This window comes from Peromyscus eremicus, chromosome 7 (genome assembly GCF_949786415.1).
Source record: "Peromyscus eremicus chromosome 7, PerEre_H2_v1, whole genome shotgun sequence".
In the NCBI taxonomy this organism is placed as follows: domain Eukaryota; kingdom Metazoa; phylum Chordata; class Mammalia; order Rodentia; family Cricetidae; genus Peromyscus; species Peromyscus eremicus.
Window position 1 is genome coordinate 70436493 of NC_081422.1, and position 19659 is coordinate 70456151.

The following is a 19659-nucleotide window of genomic DNA, read 5'->3' on the forward strand; positions in this document are numbered from 1 at the left end:
TTGTATATTGTGAGGTATGCAAATATCCTCAATAAAATACTTGCAAACAGAGTACAGGAATATATAAAAGATGATCACCCACAACAATCAGGTTGGCTTTATCCCAGAGATTCAAAGATGAGTCAGCATTCATAATTGATAAATTTAATAAATCATATAAATTTACTTAAGATTAAAATCTTAGAACTCTTTCAATGGAAGCAGACAAAAAATCCAAAATTTCTTCTTGATAAAATTTCTAGAGAGACAAGGACTGGTGGGAGGATACTGAAAAATAAAAAAGCTGTATTTGACAAACCCACAGTCAACATCATCCTAAATGGATAAAAACTCAAAGCAATCATATTAAAATCAAAAGGAGAGAGGGCTGCCCACTGTTCTCACTCCTTTTCAATATAGTGCTTGAAGGCCTGACCAGAGCAATAGGAAAAGAAAGGGAAAGTAAAGGCATACAAATATTGGAAGAAGTGAAATAATCACTATTTCACTTGTAGAAGATATGACAGTGTGTGTAAGGAAGCCTAATGATTCCACCAGAAAACTAGACATAATCAACACTTTCAGCAAAGTTGCAGGACACAAAAGTAACTTTTAAAAATCAGTAGTCTTTCTGTATACTGAAGACAGATATGCTGAGAAAGAGATCATAGAAAAACTTCTACTCATAATATTCTAAAAGAATATATCTAGGAATAAACCTGGACAAGGAAGTGAAGACATCTACAATGAAAACGTTGAATATCTGAAGAAACTGAGAAAGACACCAAAAGATGGAACACCCTCCCATGCTCATAGATTGGTGGAATTAATATTGTGAAAATGACCATTCTACTGTCAACAATGTACAGTTTCAGTGCAATCCTAGTCAAAATCCCCATGATAGTCTTCACAGAAATAGAAAAAGTATTTTATAATTCATATGGAAGCACAGAAGATCCAAGACAGCTAAAGCAAACCTGAATGGACAGAATCATGCTGGAGGCATAGACAAACCAGATTTCAAGCTACATTACAGACCTGTGGTTAAAAAAAAAAAATCTTGATGCAAAAGCTGACCTATAGATCAATAAAACAAAATAGAAAACCTACATATGAGTGTATGTAATTAAATACATCTCATATTTGATAAAGTGTCGCAACACATGGTTGAGGGAAGGCAGTGTCTTCAACAAATGGTGCCAGGAAAATTGGATGTGCACATGTAGGAGAGTGAAATTAGATTCATATCTATATCTATCATCTTGCACAAAAAATAAACTCCAAGTGGGTCTCCATATGAAACATGAAGCTCTGAAACTGGGGAAAGAAAACATCAGCAGTGCTCTACAGGATATAGATTCTAAAAAGAACTCTGACTGGAGCTCCATTTACTCAGGAACTTAGGCCAACAATTGACAAATAAAACTATAATTGTCATAAAACTAAACCGTTTCAGTCCAGCAAAGGAAACAACCAGTTGGATGAAGAGGAAGCACACCGAGTGGGAGAGGATCTTTGCCAGCTCTGCATCTGATGGGGAATTAGTGTCTAGAATATAAAAAGAAAGAAAAGAAAACCAAAACAGAACACCACTAACAAACAGCCAACCAAACACAACCCACAAAGAATCAAGGAAACAAACAACTCATAAAAAAATGTCTCTGTAATATATCTTGAAATCTGGAATGGCAGTCTTTCCAGGACTGTTCCCTTTCCTTGGGATTGTTTGGGTACCCAGGGCTTTTATGATTCCATGGAGCAGCATGTCTGCCAAAATTTATAAAGTGGAACAGAATACGGAACCCAAACAAGACTTTTGTGTAAAAGAATTCCTGAACAATGGCCATGGGAAATACTTGTCAAAGGAAATGTATGTGCCTTTTTGTTGGGTGTTTACTAAAGTTCACTTGGTTTTATACTCTGAAAACTAGTAATGACTGTATAAGGACCACTTTCAATAGCCTCCATCCTCAACAGTGTAAAGTGGTGTTGCTGATCATGGAGCTGATCTTAACAACTCAGTACCTTGCAAACGCACAACTGTTTGTATGAAAAGGAATCTGGAACAGACACCTGGTGTAGTTACTGTCTGCAAAACAAACAAGAGCAACAACACCAGCAAAAACAACAGGGGTGCCAGTCACTGGCCACATTTTTACTCGCCAATGATGAGTCATTTGCTATCTACGTAATGAATAGCTAAGATGATAAAATTTATAATATGGGTTTTCTAACAACAACAACAAAAAAAGAAAGTTAAAATCACCTGGGAATCAGCTGGGTATGGTGACACATACTTTTAATTCCAGTGGCAGGGAGACAGAGGCAGGCAGCTATCTCTGAGTTTGAGGCCAGCCTGAGCTAATCTGAAAGACCCTGTCTCAAAAACAAAACAAAAGAAATCAGTGGAAGAGGAAAGAACAATCTTTTTTAAGTTACAAGTGCCAAAAATCAAATTGTAGGCAGAAGTGTTGTGGATATGGCTCTGTATGCTGTGAATATGTTGCTCTGATTGGTTAATAAATAAAGTGCTGATTGGCCAGTAGCCAGGCAGGAAGTATAGGCAGGACAAGTTGAGAAGAGAATTCTGGGAAGAGTCAGGAGTCGCCCATTTGTGTATCCTAGCTCCAAATCCTTATATTTGGCTGGAGATGTCACAGAACCTAGAATAGAAATGATTACTACTCTTCTCCTAAACAATATTTATAGCTATCTATTTCACCACGTATCCTTCTATCCATGGATAAATATGGTCTTCATCCTTCATCAAAGAAGCTTCTTTTCTCAGCTGATTGAGGTTACTGCACAGACCCACAGCCAGTCAAAATGTAGAGAGTAAGTGGCTGTGAAGTATCCAGCCCCACTTAGTACATCTTTAACACAACCCGTACACCTAAGGCTTAGGTAACATAAAATCAGTGCAAGTGGAAAGACTGGAAAAGCCACAGGACCAGAATTTTTTAGGCAATATAGCATCTTCTAGACATGACAGTGATGTGGCCCCCATGAAACAAGTCCCCCATAATGACCATACCAGTAGTCTTTCCAATGGAGATGGGGAAATTTCATGATTCCCCAGTACTATATGAAAAGCTATAATCAATTATTAGCTGCTGAGAGAGGAAAATTAGTTTTTCCAGGGACAAGCACCCTGATAGTCTTCCAATTCCAAGTGGTCAGCCTTAAACCCATGTATGTGTGTGCAGCACTAAATGTACTCATTATGTTACACAGTCACATGTGTGATATATACATATGCATAACTGATATTCATATAAGAAGGAATCATGAATCTGAGAGGCAGTGGTGTGGGAAGGGAAATGTGAGAGGCAGAGAAAGTAGGGAGGAAATCATGTAAATATAGTAAATTAATTTCTGATATTCTCAAAAAAAGAACCTCCACAATTTGTTACAAAAAAATCAAACAACCTAAAATCTAAAACATATTGTATTTAAAAAATAAACGTAAGTATGACCCTGTTTGTCATTGTCTTCCTGTGAGTTTTGACTCCCCCGTTAGGTCCCTGGTAAGTGTGTCTTACTTATTCAGAATAGTGTGACCTATCAAAGGGAAAACTCCTTTGTGCTGTGAAAGAAAACATGATTAACAATGATATTGACTTTTTTTTATTCTTATTGATGAAACACTTGTGAGCTGGAGCTTGAAGCTGATGCACAAATGATACTAACTTGATTAATAAACTTTTTTCCCCATGAGTTCAGCTCTGTCGTGTGTCTGAGTTATAATTGCTGACTCCCCTGAATTCCAGGCACAACTGTTTTCTTATTACACTCTAAGCATGCCAAACATTTCCTCTCTGAAACGCTTGTTTTGACTTTGCTCATTTTACTAGTGACACTATTATTTCCGATCAGTTAGCAGTTCGCCTTTTTGTTTTATCCAGAGATCAGCTCAAATACTTCTTCAGCTGAAAAGTAACCCTTGACAGACTCTGCACTAGCAGCTCATCTTTGTCAAATGGTTTCAAGGATCATTTTATCACCTTGTTACTTAGCTCTTGTGTCATTTTATGTCAACTTGACACAAACTTAAATATAACTGGGAAGAGGGACACTTAACTGAGAAAATGCCTCCATAAGACTGGCCTGTAGGCAAGCCTTTGTGGCATTTTTTTTTTTTATTATTAATCCTTGATGTGGAAGGGCTAAGTCCACTGTAGGCAGGTCCTGGATGGTATATGAAAGCAGGCTGAGGAAGCCATGAGGAGCATGCCAGTAAGCAGCATTCCTTCATGGATTCTGTTTCAGTTTCTGCCTCTATTACCTGCCTTGACTTCCCTCAGTGATGGAGTGTGACCTCTGAGAATTGTAAGAAATAAACAATTTCCTCCCTGAGGTACTTTTGGTTGTGCTATATTATGACAGCAATAGAAACTCTAAGACATCTATTTGAAGCATTTTCTCCTTCACTATAATATTAGTCATATTGACAGAACATATTGTGTGTTCTATGTTTGCTACCACTGCACATGAGGTAGGAACTCAAAATGTCTATTTAGTGGTAGAATCAACATTTACCATTAGCAATTATTAAGTACTGTCTTAATCTTAAAAAGCAAGAGTCACTGAGATACCTGAGACATTAATTTGTTTCTGGTGATGAACTTTATATTGAATATATTGAGATAAAAATGCATATAGCAAATATTTATTGCTCAGAATAGTCTCTCTCATAGAAAGATCTTCCTTCACTACCTTTTAACCATGTGCCTGTGTGAGACTCTACATACGGCACTCTCTTCTTCCATTCCTCTGTCATTCCTAGCTAAAAAGGCAGATGTGGTTCAGCACACTTAGGCCTTCTACATTAGTGCATTGCCTTCAGTAACTGGCACATGGGGTTCAAGATGGGTCCACAAAAGAGTACTTTGCCGGGAGTTTTCTCTCTGGAGCATAAAAGATAGAGCACTTTTGTTATATAAAACTCTGTGACTTCTGTGTGGGAAATGTAGAAGAAGTCATCAGACATGGAGAAAAGAGATGACTAGAGGAATAACAGAAACCAGGAAAAGGAGATAAGAGAGAGAAGGAGGTTCTGGTCCCCTCAAGGACAGGGCCTCTAAAGTTTGTGGTTTTCTTTTGCCTGGTTTGCCTTGTCCAGCCTTGATAATGAGGGTGTTTGCCTTGTCTTATTGTATCTTGTTTTGTCCTGTTTGATTTGGTTGTTGTCTCTTGGAGACCTGTTCTTTCATGAAGGGAAATGGAGTGAGGGTGGACCTAGGGGAGAGGGCATGTGGAGAAGAGTTGGAAGGAGTTGAGGGAGGGGAAACTATGGTCTGGATGTATTGCATGAAAAAGAATATATTTTCTTTTCTTTTTTTAGTTAAAAGGAGGTTTATTTTGGGGTAACTTATAGCCAGTAAAGGTTACAGGGTCCAGGAGAGGTGAGGTGCAGTCCAGCGGGGTTCTCTGGAGACTCTGACTAGGTCTGCCATCCAGCATGAAGAATCTATTTTCAATTAAAAAAAAAGAAAAAAAAATCAATGAAATTTTATCTCATTATACCCAGGCAAATACAGGATATACTGTTGTTTCAAGAAAGGAACTGGAATCATGCTCAGCCAGTTCAAAATCCACATCAGGTATTTTAAATCTTAGAGCTTTACAGAAGCCACCACCCATAGTACTGATGGAGACAATACTCAGGCTTCTTCCTTCTATAAAAGCCTTCTTTTGACTAATTTCAGAAGGACCCATGCTGACCTGAGAACCTGTGGAATGCAGCTTGCTGAGGTCAGTCAGTTCCCCTGAAATAGAGAAAAGAATAAACAAGGAAGAACTCTTTTCTAAGAAAATATGCAGAATTGTCTCACACATTGATAACATCACGTATTCTGCATATGCTGTTTTGTTCACAACCCACTTTATTTCCTGTATAATTAATTGTAGTTTGTATCTACTTTTATTTTATAAGGATTGAAGTTCTGAGGTTGCCAGTGTTCTCAGAAACAGTGCTTGCCTGTAGTTCTTACATGGGAGATCTCAAAAATGGATTATTTCTTTGCCTCTGTTCCAGATCTGAGGTGGAACATATGACAGCTCCAACTGAAGATGATCAACTTCAGTCCACATCTGTCTGTCTGTCTGTCTGTCTGTCTGTCTGTCTCTCTCTCTCTCTCTCTCTCTCTCTCTCTCTCTCTCTCTCACACACACACACACACACACACAGCAGTGTCTAAGAAAATATGGTTCATGGGGAAAAAGACAGGTGATGAATAAACAAAATAAAAATATAATTTTTTTTCTATCCTCAAATATGTGATGCTGTCTGGTGAATTGGATCAACCCCAGTTGCTCCATGTGCAGACACACTTGCCCTTGGGAGTGTGTATACATTGTATTTCTGTAATTACTTCATCAGTTATACTTTAAATACTTTTCAAGATAACTCGTTCTAGTCTAGGTATCGTGGCATTTAGTGAGGCGCAGAAGAGTGACGTTCAAGCTGATGTATTGCTTGCCGCTTTGACTGACTTCTTCCGGGCTGCTGCCCTGCATAACCTCCCCACCCTCTCGGGTTTGTTAATACGGGTAGCACTGTTTACCCTCGATCCCAAACCCTGCATTTCCAGCTCTTTCCTCCTTTAATCAATTCCTGTCTTTGTTGCTCCGTCCTTTGCTTATGTTTGTTGGCACGGGCTTTAACGTCAGTGTTAGGGGTCCCACTTCAACATCTGCTTCAGAACTGGGAGTTATTTACCTCTTACCAGAAACAGTCCTGAAAGAAGGCCTGTTCTGAATCAGCTCGTAGATGAAATCCGTGTGAACCCTGTGACTTCCTAGAGGAGCTCAACTCACTTAACAACAGTTAATCAGCCGATCAGTTGCACGGGGGTGGGGGTGGGGTGTGGGTGTGGGGTGGAGTTTGGCTATTACCTGATTGTAAAACCCTGTGATTTTTTTTTTTTTTTTTTTAAGATTATTATAAAAGCATGCAGCGGTCTCGGCCACTGTGGGAGCTATGTACAGTTACGCAGATCTGTCCTCTTCCCTCGCACTTCATTATGCCACTCACGCCACCCCCAGCTTTGTACAAACTTAACTGAGTATTGTGAGAGGAAAGCTAGGCTGAGAGGTGGTGTCAGAGAGCCAGAATGCGACGATCAAATCTTTTCTGTGCTTTGAGTGTGTAAACTCAAGTATTATGTTTTGGACAAGGTTGGTCACTTGTTTTTCTCAAAAGATCCAGCACCTCATTCCTTTACCATAGCTCTGAAATTTTACCTGTGTGCCCCACAGTACCTCAAAGAATAGTTTTCTCTATTAATTTACCTCCTCCTCTTCCTGTTCATCCTATGGTTACTAGTCATAAGAACTCTGTTATTTTTTTTCTATGTATAGCACCATTCTTTACTTTTTTTTTTTTTTTTTACTTTTTTACTTTTTTTTATTTTTGTTTTGCAATACAATTCAGTTCTACATATCAGCCACGGATTCCCTTGTTCTCCCCCCTCAAGCCCCCCTCACCTTTCCCCCAGCCCGCCCCCCATTCCCACCTCCTCCAGGGCAAAGCCTCCCCCGCGGACTGAGATCAACCTGGTAGACTCAGTCCAGGTAGGTCCAGTCCCCTCCTCCCAGGCCGAGCCAAGCGTCCCTGCATAGGCCCCAGGTTTCAAACAGCCGACTCATGCAATGAGCACAGATCATCCTTCACTTTTAATTAGATCTGCCCTATGGCTTCTAACTTAAATGCTGTCTATACTCTTTCTTCCTTCCATTCAGAGATGGCAGCTTCTTCTATGACTCTTGTGCATAACATGTGCTCTACTGGTAGCCATATCATATAGATTTTTATTTAATTTTCAAATGCTTTTATTCATTCTATGAGAATTTCATACAGTTTATTTCTTTATTTTTTATCATATTCTTTCCCATTCCCTAAACCATCCCCGTCTCTAGTCCCTGGCTAACCAACTTGAGGTTCATTTAAGCCTAGGGCCTGCTTTCGATAAACCCAGCATCACTATTGAAGAAAACTGACTTTTCCTCTTCTGGCAGCTATCAATCACGAACAGCCTCTAGACTCGGGGTGGGACTTCCTCCCAGCCTGGCCTTCCCCCTCCTTGCTGGGACCTTGCCTGTCTTGTGCCTGCAGCCACTGTCTCTTTGCGTTCCTATGTGTGCCTGCCCTGTCCTGTCTGTCCCTTAAAGTGCTACACCACGTCTGGATCTTCGGATCCTTCTGACTCCTCTTCCACATAGCTGAGAGCTAGATACTGGGCTGTGTGATCAACACATTCCTCAACACAGTCCTCAACACAGTCTTCCTCATTTTACAGTTAGGGGAACAGGGAGGAGAAATAGCCGTACAAGACGTCCACATGTGACAGAGGTTACCAAAGAGAAGTTTGACTTCTTTCTATTTTATTATTTATTTATTTATCCTTTTAGTTTTGGACAATTTCACACATGTATGCCAGGCTTTGTGGGTATATTCATCCCGCCCCCCTCTCTCACCTCTCCTACTTCTATGATCTCCTTCTTCCCAACTACTCCTCCCCTGACTTTCACCTTCCTGCATGTTCACCCACCTTCTTTTCTGTGATGTTTCCTGGGCCTTGAAGAGGGTGATTTTTATATTAGGTGTTATTTTCAGAGCTGAGCACTCCATAGTTGTGTTTCTCAGCATCTTGACTAGTTATGAGTTTCTGTATTAACTGTTACCCACTGTAAAGTTTTGGTCTTCTTAAACTAATTGATAAAACACTAGGCTGTGTGTTTTTCATCTGCCTACAGCTCTGCCCGCTTCTGCCATCATGATGGCATTCTTTGTTTCAGAGCTTGTCAATGGTGGAAAACAGTGGATGCCATTGTCACCTTTCTTAATTATCTGTAGTATTTCTTATTGGATTGTAAATGTTTAGGGATTTTTTTTTCCTATTCTGGGTTGTAATGTTCTCTTCCCCTAACTCATCTTTCTTTTTCGTCTGCCACTCCCAACCCCACAAATGAGTTTTCACCAAGACAAAGACTCAAATCTCTGCCCTTCTTATCCTATACAAATTCTTTAGAGAGCTCCGAAATGGAATGGTAAAATAAATTCAGAGTTTTAATTGATCTAACAGTGGCCTGAGAGATAGCTCAGTAGTTAAAAGCATTAACTCAGAATTTGGTTCCCAGCACTCACACGGCATCTCACAGTCACCTGTAACTCTAGCTCTAGGGGCCCTGATGCCCTCTTCTAGTATCTGTGGGCAACAGCACTCATATTTACACACACACACACACACACACACACACACTCACACTCACACACAAGTAGAATAGAAAGTATGGGATAATCTATGCAGAAGTGAAAAGTGGGGAAATGAAAATACAAAGAAGAAATTAAAAGCAAACTGTTCTGAGGTCTGTGCATTGTCACAGAGTTATTAGAAGGTAATTATAATTGAAGAAGGGTATTGTTGGTATTATAGGGTATTATTCTTTTTTATTTATTTACCTTTTAAATTTTGTCAATTTCACACATGTATAGAGTCATCCACAAATAACTTAGAAGTCAGAATATTAAGTCACCATCCTCGACAAAATACAAACATGAAAATAGCCAATTAACAAAAGAGCCGTTATAAAAAAGGAGGAAACAAGGAATGTAGGAAATGGAAAGAAACGAGCCAAACAGCAGAGTGTAGCTAGGAGCTTAGTAACTGTGCCTGAGCTGGATATTCTTATATCATGCTGTAGATCAAAATGAATAATGGTGCCAACAATGCTTGCTTCTCCTACTCTCATGTTCCTTGTATGTGGATGCCTGTTCTCACATGACCATTTGGGACCCCAGGTGTTTTCTTGCTGGTGGTTCACCATTTAGATCAAAATGAATAATGGTGCCAACAATGCTTGCTTCTCCTACTCTCATGTTCCTTGTATGTGGATGCCTGTTCTCACATGACCATTTGGGACCCCAGGTGTTTTCTTGCTGGTGGTTCACCATTTCTAAGGGTCTCAATGTCATTTGCATTTGATTATTTGAAAGGAAAAAATACATAGTTTCTGAAAGAAAAGAAAACTTGTTTGAGAAAGGGCACCAATGGCGTTGCTCACATGCTACCGCTTAAGTACAGTCTCATGTATTTAAGTACAGCAGCAGTTTGCTATTGTGTAGCTGGATCCTGGAAGAAGATGAAACAGTTTAGGTGAAGAGCTACAGTGATCTGTAATTCTTACACAGTCAGGTCAAAAGGTTATGGGTATCCAGACTTTTTTATGCGTTAACTTTCATTTTGGGATTTGAAATAATACGTATTTTTAGTGTTTATAAGGGAAAACGATAAATTTTTTTGCCATAGAACACAGAAATCCTCAATTGAACTAGAACCTCAGACTATTTTTGACACTTAAATGTTCTTATTTCAGGAAATAGTGTACAAGTCAGGAAGTAGCATTTGCTAACATCTCAGTGTTGACATGTGAGATTTTTTTACGTCAGTTCTGTCTCTTGCTACTGAAGTATGTTCTAGCAACCTGAACGTTAGCCATCATTTAAGAATTAGAGATGTGGAAGCTTAGATATTGCCTTATATTTATCTATTAACTGAAACCAGTGCTCATTAAATTCCTTTGTGTTTAAGGGACATTGGTATAGATACTTTGTGTTAACTATGTTAGCTAGAAACCATGGCTAGCCAATAAAGAACAAAGAGACAGAACTAACATTCACTCAAGAAGAAGTAAAGTAGATAAGGCTTATGCAGTAGGGGGAGCAAGCATTCGATGGGGGTTGAATATGACTGAAGTGCATTAGTACATGGCTGAAGACATTGCCGTGAAGCTCATTGTGGTGCATAATCCATATACACAAATTTAAAAAGGAGAAAATGGGTAACACTAACACCAATCATATACAGAATTGAATCCAGTAAGTGGCTGGGATAGATCAGGATACTTCTGTGATTATTGTACCACCAGAAGAAGAGAGTTATGAACAGAGTAAACATTTGCCAATAAAGCCCATTTGCCCTAAGTACTTGTGATATGTAATTACTGTAGAGGACTAGATACAGTCTGTAAATGCAAATTTACACCAAGTATCTTGTTGTTTTATCTTTTACCTCCTCAAAAATCAATTCAAACCCTTAAATATTCTATGAAAGTATTAACTGTGCCATGATAGTTTCTATTACATGAATTATTAACTATTTTCTCCTTGTACATTTAACACAAGAACTGATTTCTATTCTTACAAAAAATAGTAGAAAGAATGTCTAGCCTTGAACATAAATCTGTGTCAACATTTTCTGAGATTTTCTTGGGCTGCCCTCCTAGAAATACAAGCAGTAGGGCAAGCGTGTTTTTCCTGGACCTTCTCGATGACGTTGCTAAGGAGAAGGAAGTCTCACAAGAAAAGGGAGGCTTTCTTACCTGTCAGCACTCCTTCCTTGGCTCACCCCACATCCCAGACCAATGTTTCAGGTCTAGAAAGATGGGGTAAAGTGTTTGTCAGGATCTGCCACTTAGTTCACGTTAAATATGAACTAGTACTATCAGCCCCAGCGTACAACTGGCCCTTCCTTAGTCTATCTCATATCAAACGTGTGAAGTGGTACATATCACTTGCCTTCTGTGAGCCTCAAGTTTTCTCACCCATCAAATGGACATGTAGTATTAGTTACTTCACACTGGTGTTGTGGAGCTTTTTCCATTGTGAAGCTGACAATCCCTGGGAAAAATAAACTTTCATAAATATTTGTTAATACCTTTGCTATTTTCTCAGTCTTATCAAAATGAAAATTTCCTTGTTATACATTTTTTCCACCTAATCACACTTCTTTAATTTCTATTTCAATATGACTATACCACGTGAAGGTATGATATAACCTGACTCATTTCTAAAGCAAAAGAGGAAGGAGTTTAAGAAATTCTATTTCAAAGACGAGGTCTGTTATATGAAAGCTTTAGTAATGACCATATTCATTTCTGAATGTAGATACATACATGCATGAATAGACATAGAATGGCTAATACACTGGTTTTGACACATACATTAACTGTCCAAAACAGGCAGCATTATTCATGGGTGTCAACTGTTCATCATCTATGGTTCTCATAGCATGATATCGTCTTCACAATATATTTACATGGCAAGTGGGAGTCCTCTGGGGTACCATAGTTCAACATGGAGTAACAATTTAAGTTTTCGGTTGAGAAGCATTTCTTGGCAAGATCTGGGCTTACAGAAAAGGATGCTGTGATCCATTAGTGATTCCTGGCTTAGTAAATAGAAATAATAATACTGGTGACTGCAGTCCTTCACTAGACAGAACACTGGCTGTGATGAGGAGTCAAATTTACCAGAAAATGATAGTAACTTTTTTTTAATTTAAAATTTTTAATGTGTGTATGTGTATGTATGTTACATCTGTGCCCCCTGAGGCCAGAAAACATTGTTAGATTCATTAGGGCTGGAGTTACAGGCAGCTGTGAGCCAACCAACATAGATCTTGGGTCCAAACTCATGTGCTCTGGAAGAGGACCTTCACCACTGAGCCATCTCTCCTGGCCCAATGAGTACAATTTTGTTATTTTATCCTGTATGGACATTTACCCCTGAGTAATTTTAATTCCAAAGGGAATAATTTTAAATATCAAAACTACTACTTTAAATCTAACATCTTTGCAGATTTTTAAAGAAAGTTCTTAAAGAGCAAAATAATTGATGATTTTTCAAAAAATTAACATTGCCAAATGTTAAGTGTTCCTGAGACTTTAGTAACTTCAGTACCTAAAGCTTAGACTGCATGGGATATTTTGAAAACAGGATAGGGCGCTTTTTAAATTTTTCAAAAGGATTTGATTTATTTCCATTATGTAAACACACTTATTTATTGATTGGGGATTATTTCTAAGCAGCATGTCAAAATAACCTTTATTTACTTGGCGTGTCTGCAGAATGTGAGTATTGTGTAAAATTAGCATGCCTCAGAATTCACCTACTGTTGTAGAAAAGACCCAATATGCTTATAATATATCTATGTCTAATTTATTACTTTCTAGAGATGGCAATTAATACCAATTTTACACAAATGTACAGAGCTCAAGCAGGTGGGAAACACCACTAAAGTCAAGGGGTTGATTTATTGATTAGTAAGAGAGAGAGAGTAAATGAGGGGCTGTAAGGACATTTCAACTGAGTGTTTCTGTTGTTTGCTTTGCTTTATTTTGTGTTTGAGGCCTGACATCTCTTTTGATTATGGTAAGTTACTTCTTGGCACACAGGACACAAAACTTAATAATTTTGTTTCTAATGCTAAGTTCCATGATTGCTGAGAGTTTATGTTTAGTTACTGGAATCATAGTTTCTGTTAAATATTTCAAGTCAGAGGAAGAAGTAGCCAAGCACACAAAGGATATTTTAACTGTGGCTTCATGCATCCTGCAGTCTGGTTGTTCTTATATTTATTTTAAATGTATGAAAGTTGTTCACTTGATTGATTGTTTTACATATTAGCTGTCCTCTCTGACTGGGACCCAGTGGGTTGTGAACACTGGATGTAAACCTGGGGATTCTAAGGTTACACTGCCACCATGTGGCTGTTCATCTCAAGATGGACATTGCTTCTGAGATAAATAAAAAGGCAATTGCTTTGTTTTTTATTGTAGTGTCACAAAAGCTTGTGGTGTGTACTTCACACACAACCCCTAAACACACACACACACACACACACACACACACACACACACACGCACGCACGCACGCACACACTCACGCATGTCCTTGTACATACCCACCCATTAAGCACTTCTCCTAAGCCAAGCTTGTGTTTAATGAGAGACAGGACATCCTCTAACGCTGATAACCTCTCTGAAGTAGGTGGTCTGTGCATTATTTTCAAATATACATAATGATAAGATTTTAGTTATGAACTCTAAACATATTCCCTCTTTATAATAAACACTTAATTAAAATAAATAATGCTTCTTAGTCTGTTTTCTGCTTGTCTACATGTTTGGTATCACCACTTCCAAAATTTGACTAGGAATATCTGCAATAACTTTTTTAGAAGTAAAAGAATGTAATTTATTTCTTCTTTGCATTTTTAACAGGTGCATAAAATTGACACTTATGGGGTACCATGTAATGTTTTAATATGTGTATACAAATTGTTTAACTAACTTGGGCGGGAGGGCTAGCTACTAGTACTTTTCATTTATTTATTAAGAATTTTTTATTCATTTTACATACCAATCACAGATCCCCTCTCTTCCCTCTTCCTGCCTCTCCCAACCTTCTCCCCCAACCCACCCCCAAGTCCCTCCTCCGCAAAGGTAAGACCTCCCATGGGGAGTCAGCATAGCCTGGTACATTCAGTTGAGGTGGGTCCAAGGCCTCCCCCTGCATCTAGGCTGAGCAAGGTGTCCTGCATAGCTAGTCTCCAAAAAGCCAGCTCACGCACCACTGGCCAATTGTACTTTTTAAGGGAGCATAGATAATTCTAATGGGTACTCAGTAGTGAGGACTATTGAAACTTCTGTCTCTTTGGATGTTGTGTTAAATTCCACTGAATAGATTAGCTGCCAAGTATAAAGAGTAAAGAACTGATTAAGTATTTATGCAGCCCCTCGATTATTGAGTTGATAGCTTTCCCAGACGAATGGCACACCCAGCTCCCTTTTTATATTATCAACAGCCAATACCCAAGACTTTCCTGAATATCATTGTGCTTTTATCTTCCATGGTCTCAGCAAATAAGCTCTTTGTCCTCTGCATCCCCAAGTCCAAACATTCAATCTATACTAATGTTCAGCTTCCAGAGGCTGTGGCTAGAGGCAGAGTGGGTGTTCTCTGGGGACAGAATTCTCCACCAGGACAGGCACTTACACAAATTTTCTGAACCTTCTCTACCTGAGGTTCCTCCCTGTGATGTGGGAATAGTATGAGAGAATCTTTGTCTGGGTTTTGGTGAGAGTTGTGAGCCATGCACACAAAACATTAAAGCTGATATATAGCAGTTAGTGTGGAGTCAGTGACTGTGAACTGCTTAGCTAGAGAGGAATACCTTGCCTCTTAAATACCTCTTGCTTCCAGAGGAACAGAGTCGTGTTGGGTAAATTGGATAGATAAATTGAACCCACAAAGCCCACTGCAGATGTTAGCCTCATCCGTAACTACCATACACAAGTTCCAGTCTTCTGAGCCTTTGATTTTGAGCAGTAGTATTGCAAATGCTTTGTGTTATTCGTGCAATGTTTTAAAGAAATTAGAGAATATACAAAACCAGAAATGAATTAACCTTACTTCAAGCTCTGTCTCCACCAGCTGTGCTGTTATAGAGAACAAACAGACAAAACCCTACCTTTTAAATTTTGGTGTAAGACTGGCCCAGCTGCAAAGATCTTTAGCAGAGTGTTTGTTGGTCTAGGAGACAAACTGAGTCAGAAAAGGAATTGGTTCCCCAGGGATTATTCTAGCATCAAGTGAACAGCGACTGTTAAGATAACAGGTTCAAAGTTTGCTTGCCGGTTTTTCATGACAGGCTAAATGGAAATGGATGATTCATATTCCACACGTGCACACGCCTTAGGTGTTGTGGTTTATTTTTCAGATGGGAGTTAATGTGGTGGACTCTGCTGTATCCGGATTAGGTGGCTGTCCTTATGCAAAAGGTGCTTCTGGGAATGTAGCCACCGAGGATTTGATATATATGCTTAATGGCATGGGGCTCAATACAGTAAGTTCTTTCAACATGTTTTTTAATATCCGTGCCTTCTTTTCAGGTTCAAACAGGAATACTTTCTCAAAGCTGAAAAGCAACTGAGGTCAAAGTTTTACCTCATTGCTATTTGCTGGAATGTACAGAAGGAAAATACAGTGAACGGGTCTCAGAGACTTTGTAGGTTCTTATTGCTAGAGCTCAGTCACCAAGAGCGTCCTCATTCCCTGTTACAAACTTTTATGAACTCCAAAATAATTTTCCATATATTATCTGCTTTGACTTTGCACACTTTACTGTGTGAGAGCTCCTGTCTTTGTGATTACAATGCTCTGTAGCTTTGCTTTTTGTATGGCTCCTCAGAGAAGCCGAGATCCTCAGTCAGGTTGAGATTATTATGTTGGCCTGGGGCTTCTGACACTTTGCAAATGGCCAGTGGAAGAGCGAAGTTTAGCTGAACGTGAGATGTAAGACACAGGTACTTTCTAAGTACCTGAAATGGTACGTCTTGTGAGCTAACTCTGCTGAAGCCAACTCCGAGGTTTCTTTCTTTTCTTTAGTAACAAAATCTATCAGCATAGTGGAGATTCTATTTTATGGGAAACCATGAAAGGCAAGAAGACTATTCTGAGATTATTGCACATCTAAACCATAAAAACATCAGTTAGTTTACAACATAAATCCCCCCTCCTTCTTTCTCTCCAGTCTCAATGTAATTACACCATTTCTCCCATGGCATCCAGCTCACCTGTTACTACGTTCTGTTCTTTACTGCTTCTCCTTATTTATGCTCTCATGTAATTCTGAGTGGTCTTTTACCTCATGCCTTATTTCATCTAGAAAGTGAGGTATTGCCAACTGGTCCATTCCTAGCATCACTCTGTCTATACCAGGCAAAGCTATAATAAGGACCTTGTTGCTTCCCTGGAATTTTGTGTTTTTATTTGTTTATGCCCCCAAAAGTTGTATCATGATATTGTTTATTCTTCTAGCTTCCTGGACAGTCAAAATGCAGTCATTATAGCTTATTCTTACTCAGTGTCTGTAACATACAGATGCTCAATAAATATTCATTGACAGTTTACCTGGCACCAAGGACTAGCAGCTGTTGTCTATAAACCACAAAATCTATTACTTATCTTCTCTGTAGGAAAATATTGGTTTGATTACACAGTGGCCTAATCATTGTTTTAAAAGACAGTGACTGAAAATGAAGAAAAATGGATCCTTTCTTAGAACTTAAATGAATGAATGAAGTTTAATTAACAACCAGTGTTAAATGTTTCCTGTAACTTTAGGTTTCAATGCCAAATTCCAGAAAGTCAAATGTCACCCTTCGAACTGGTAAGGTTGAGGAGGATTTTAACACTAAGGAGCACTACAGTCACTACAAACCAAGAGCAATAATCATAGAACCATAGCTCTTTGCCGAGTGTTCATCCCCTGCACTAATTGTGGTTCCAGACTTGCATTTGAGTTCATCACTACCACAAGATTTTTTTTTGTACTGCAAGGATGCACATACTATGCTTCTGCTTAAGCAACTCCCAGTGAGCTTGTATTTCCTCCAAAACAAGGCTTACTGTGTAACACACTCTGGCCTGTTGGTACCTTCTCTATCATAAATGAATGTTCTCTGGGACAAGTTTGACCATTGCTACCCACATGCACTGTGGCTTCCTCATCCTCCACAAACTGTGCTGTTTCTTTTAGGTCTTTTGTGTTGATGTTCTTTGCCTACAGTGCCCCCTGTAGCGTCTTCCTCCCGTCACCACATGCACCATGAATTGTACCTTCACAGCCTCTTCCCTGGCACATTCATTCTACTCTTTCCTCATGAGTTACTTGGTCCTTTTAATCAGGTGGACATATCTCTCTCCATGCACTTAAGTAAAGTACAGAAATTTATATTTATGAGTCTCTAATTGTCTGTATACACATAAGCTTCATGAGGACAAAATAATATGCAATCTATGTGAAACCTCACGATATATCATATTACTTTCTAGACATCTGATAAATGATTTAAGATTAAATACAGTATTTTTTATAATCACATCAGCTAATTAGGTGAAATTATAGAGAAAGATCAAAACAAAATTCTTTCTTGAGATAATATTAGCATATCCTATGCATAAATTGTTAGAAATGGAATTCTTACAAAGTTTAGAGGAACATTAGTGACTGAATTATTCCATCAAACCCTTGGTGGATTTAATTCAGAAATGTAAGACATATGAAACTATTTAGACATCATTATATTAAGAATTTAAATTAAAATGTAGACTCAGATGTTCCATGACAATAACAAATTTCTCAAATCAAAAAAGAATGCTGCTACCCTGAAACCATGTTCATAATGTAAAAGAAAATAAAAAACTATTTAAAAGAATCATTGTACAAAACATTTTCTTGATCATTATTAAAAAGAGAAATAAAAAAGAGTGTTCTGAAACATCCCTAGAAAGAAAAATTAAAATGAACATGTTATGAAAATCTTTGCGAATTTTCATTCTTGTCCATTTTAGGAGGAAATCAGATTTCCATACATACTAAAAATAGCTACTAACAGTTTACTGGCAAAGATTAATTTTAATCGTTAGTTATCACTGTTTCTAGTTCATGTTGAAGAAGGATGTAAAAGTATGTGAGATGCTGCATGAAGGCAAATATATGGTGGACATTCTCATATATGTGTCCTTCCAGTCACAACAAAAGCACTGGGCAAAATACTGTTGTTACTCCATGCCCACAGATGAGGACTATGCCCTGAGCTTGGCCTTCACACTGTTTGTGATCTGTCAGTCAGGGATTTTCCCAAGCATCAGCTGCTTTTATTTATCCTTTCAGATAAAATGTTAGGCATAGAAGGTGCCATTATATAAAAAATTGTATACAAAATACTGCTCATTTTCTCTGACTTACAGATCCCCATTTCATACCATGTCACAATTCTGATGCTGTATATTGTTAAAAAAGAAAGAAAGAAAGAAAAAAGGGGGAAAAGCAATCATCTTTCCTAGAATCCATATAAATGTATCGTTTGGTTTTTTATATATAATAAAGACATTATTTTCCCAATTAAGTATCTAAGTATAAATGTCTCCAATCCATTATTACTTTATTTCTTCTTTCCTGATACTTTATGGACTGTTTTCAAATTCTACAATTGTCTTTCTTAAACATTAGAGATGTTTGTGAATTATACTGTTATTTGGAGGAGTCTCCTCCATATTATGTTTTAATAAAGTGGAGAAATCTAAAGCACTGCCTACATACTTTATAGAAATAAATGTTGACCCTGAATTGATAATGATCAAAATAATACTTCATAATTTTAAACAGCTAAGCAACTACTAGTGAGTAAAAAAGAATTTGCTTTATCATTTTTCTTTTTCACACTAATTCCCCATCTCATTCAGTGTCTTTTCTTTTCCTTGCCAGGGTGTGAATCTCTACAAAGTGATGGAAGCTGGTGACTTTATTTGCAAGGCAGTGAATAAAACCACAAACTCTAAAGTTGCACAAGCCACCTTCAAAGCTCGACTTGAATGAATTTATGATTTAAGAGTTAAAAGATCCTCGAAAAACCAAAAAAAAAAAAAAAAAAAAAAAAAAAAAAAAAAAAAAAAAGAAAAAAAAAAAAAAAAAAAAAAAAAAAAAAGAGTTAAAAGATCCATTTTGGTTCCGATTCATTGCAAAATCATTAATGCCAACTCATTCTGAAGTGGAAGTTAATTTTTTTTTTTTAAAAAGGAACTGGGAAAGAAGAGATGCTATGAAAGATTATCGCTGGGTAGACCATGAAGTAGATGGAAGGAAATACCAGCCATTGGTTGAATTGCAAGCTGGGAATTAACATTGGCGGATGTCCTTCTGTATGTGGACAGAGCCTGTTCATTTGCTCTTACAGAAAGCATTTAGTTTTTACCTTAGTAGATGTGAAAATTGACTTCAGATTTCTCTAAGTATCGAGTACTGTGTTAGTACTTCATCAAGCCTCCTTACC

General features: G+C 38.1%; 1 protein-coding gene and 1 long non-coding RNA gene across 2 annotated transcripts in view; one reads left to right on the top strand and one right to left on the bottom strand.

Moving 5' to 3' along the window:
- The window catches only part of Hmgcll1 (3-hydroxy-3-methylglutaryl-CoA lyase like 1), a 119576-nt gene extending 100361 nt beyond the window's left edge, over positions 1–19215 (top strand). The window contains exons 8-9 of the mRNA XM_059267017.1: positions 15543–15668; positions 19095–19215. Coding sequence (XP_059123000.1) covers positions 15543–15668; positions 19095–19205 — 237 coding nt within the window. The 3' untranslated portion in view covers positions 19206–19215. The remainder of the gene's footprint in view (positions 1–15542; positions 15669–19094) is intronic.
- On the bottom strand, positions 5343–6810 carry LOC131914389 (uncharacterized). Its single transcript, XR_009380119.1, has 3 exons — positions 6701–6810; positions 5704–5747; positions 5343–5449 (listed from the first exon to the last, which is right to left on the bottom strand). It is a non-coding gene; the product is annotated as an uncharacterized LOC131914389 (long non-coding RNA).
- Positions 19216–19659: the final 444 nt, after the last annotated feature.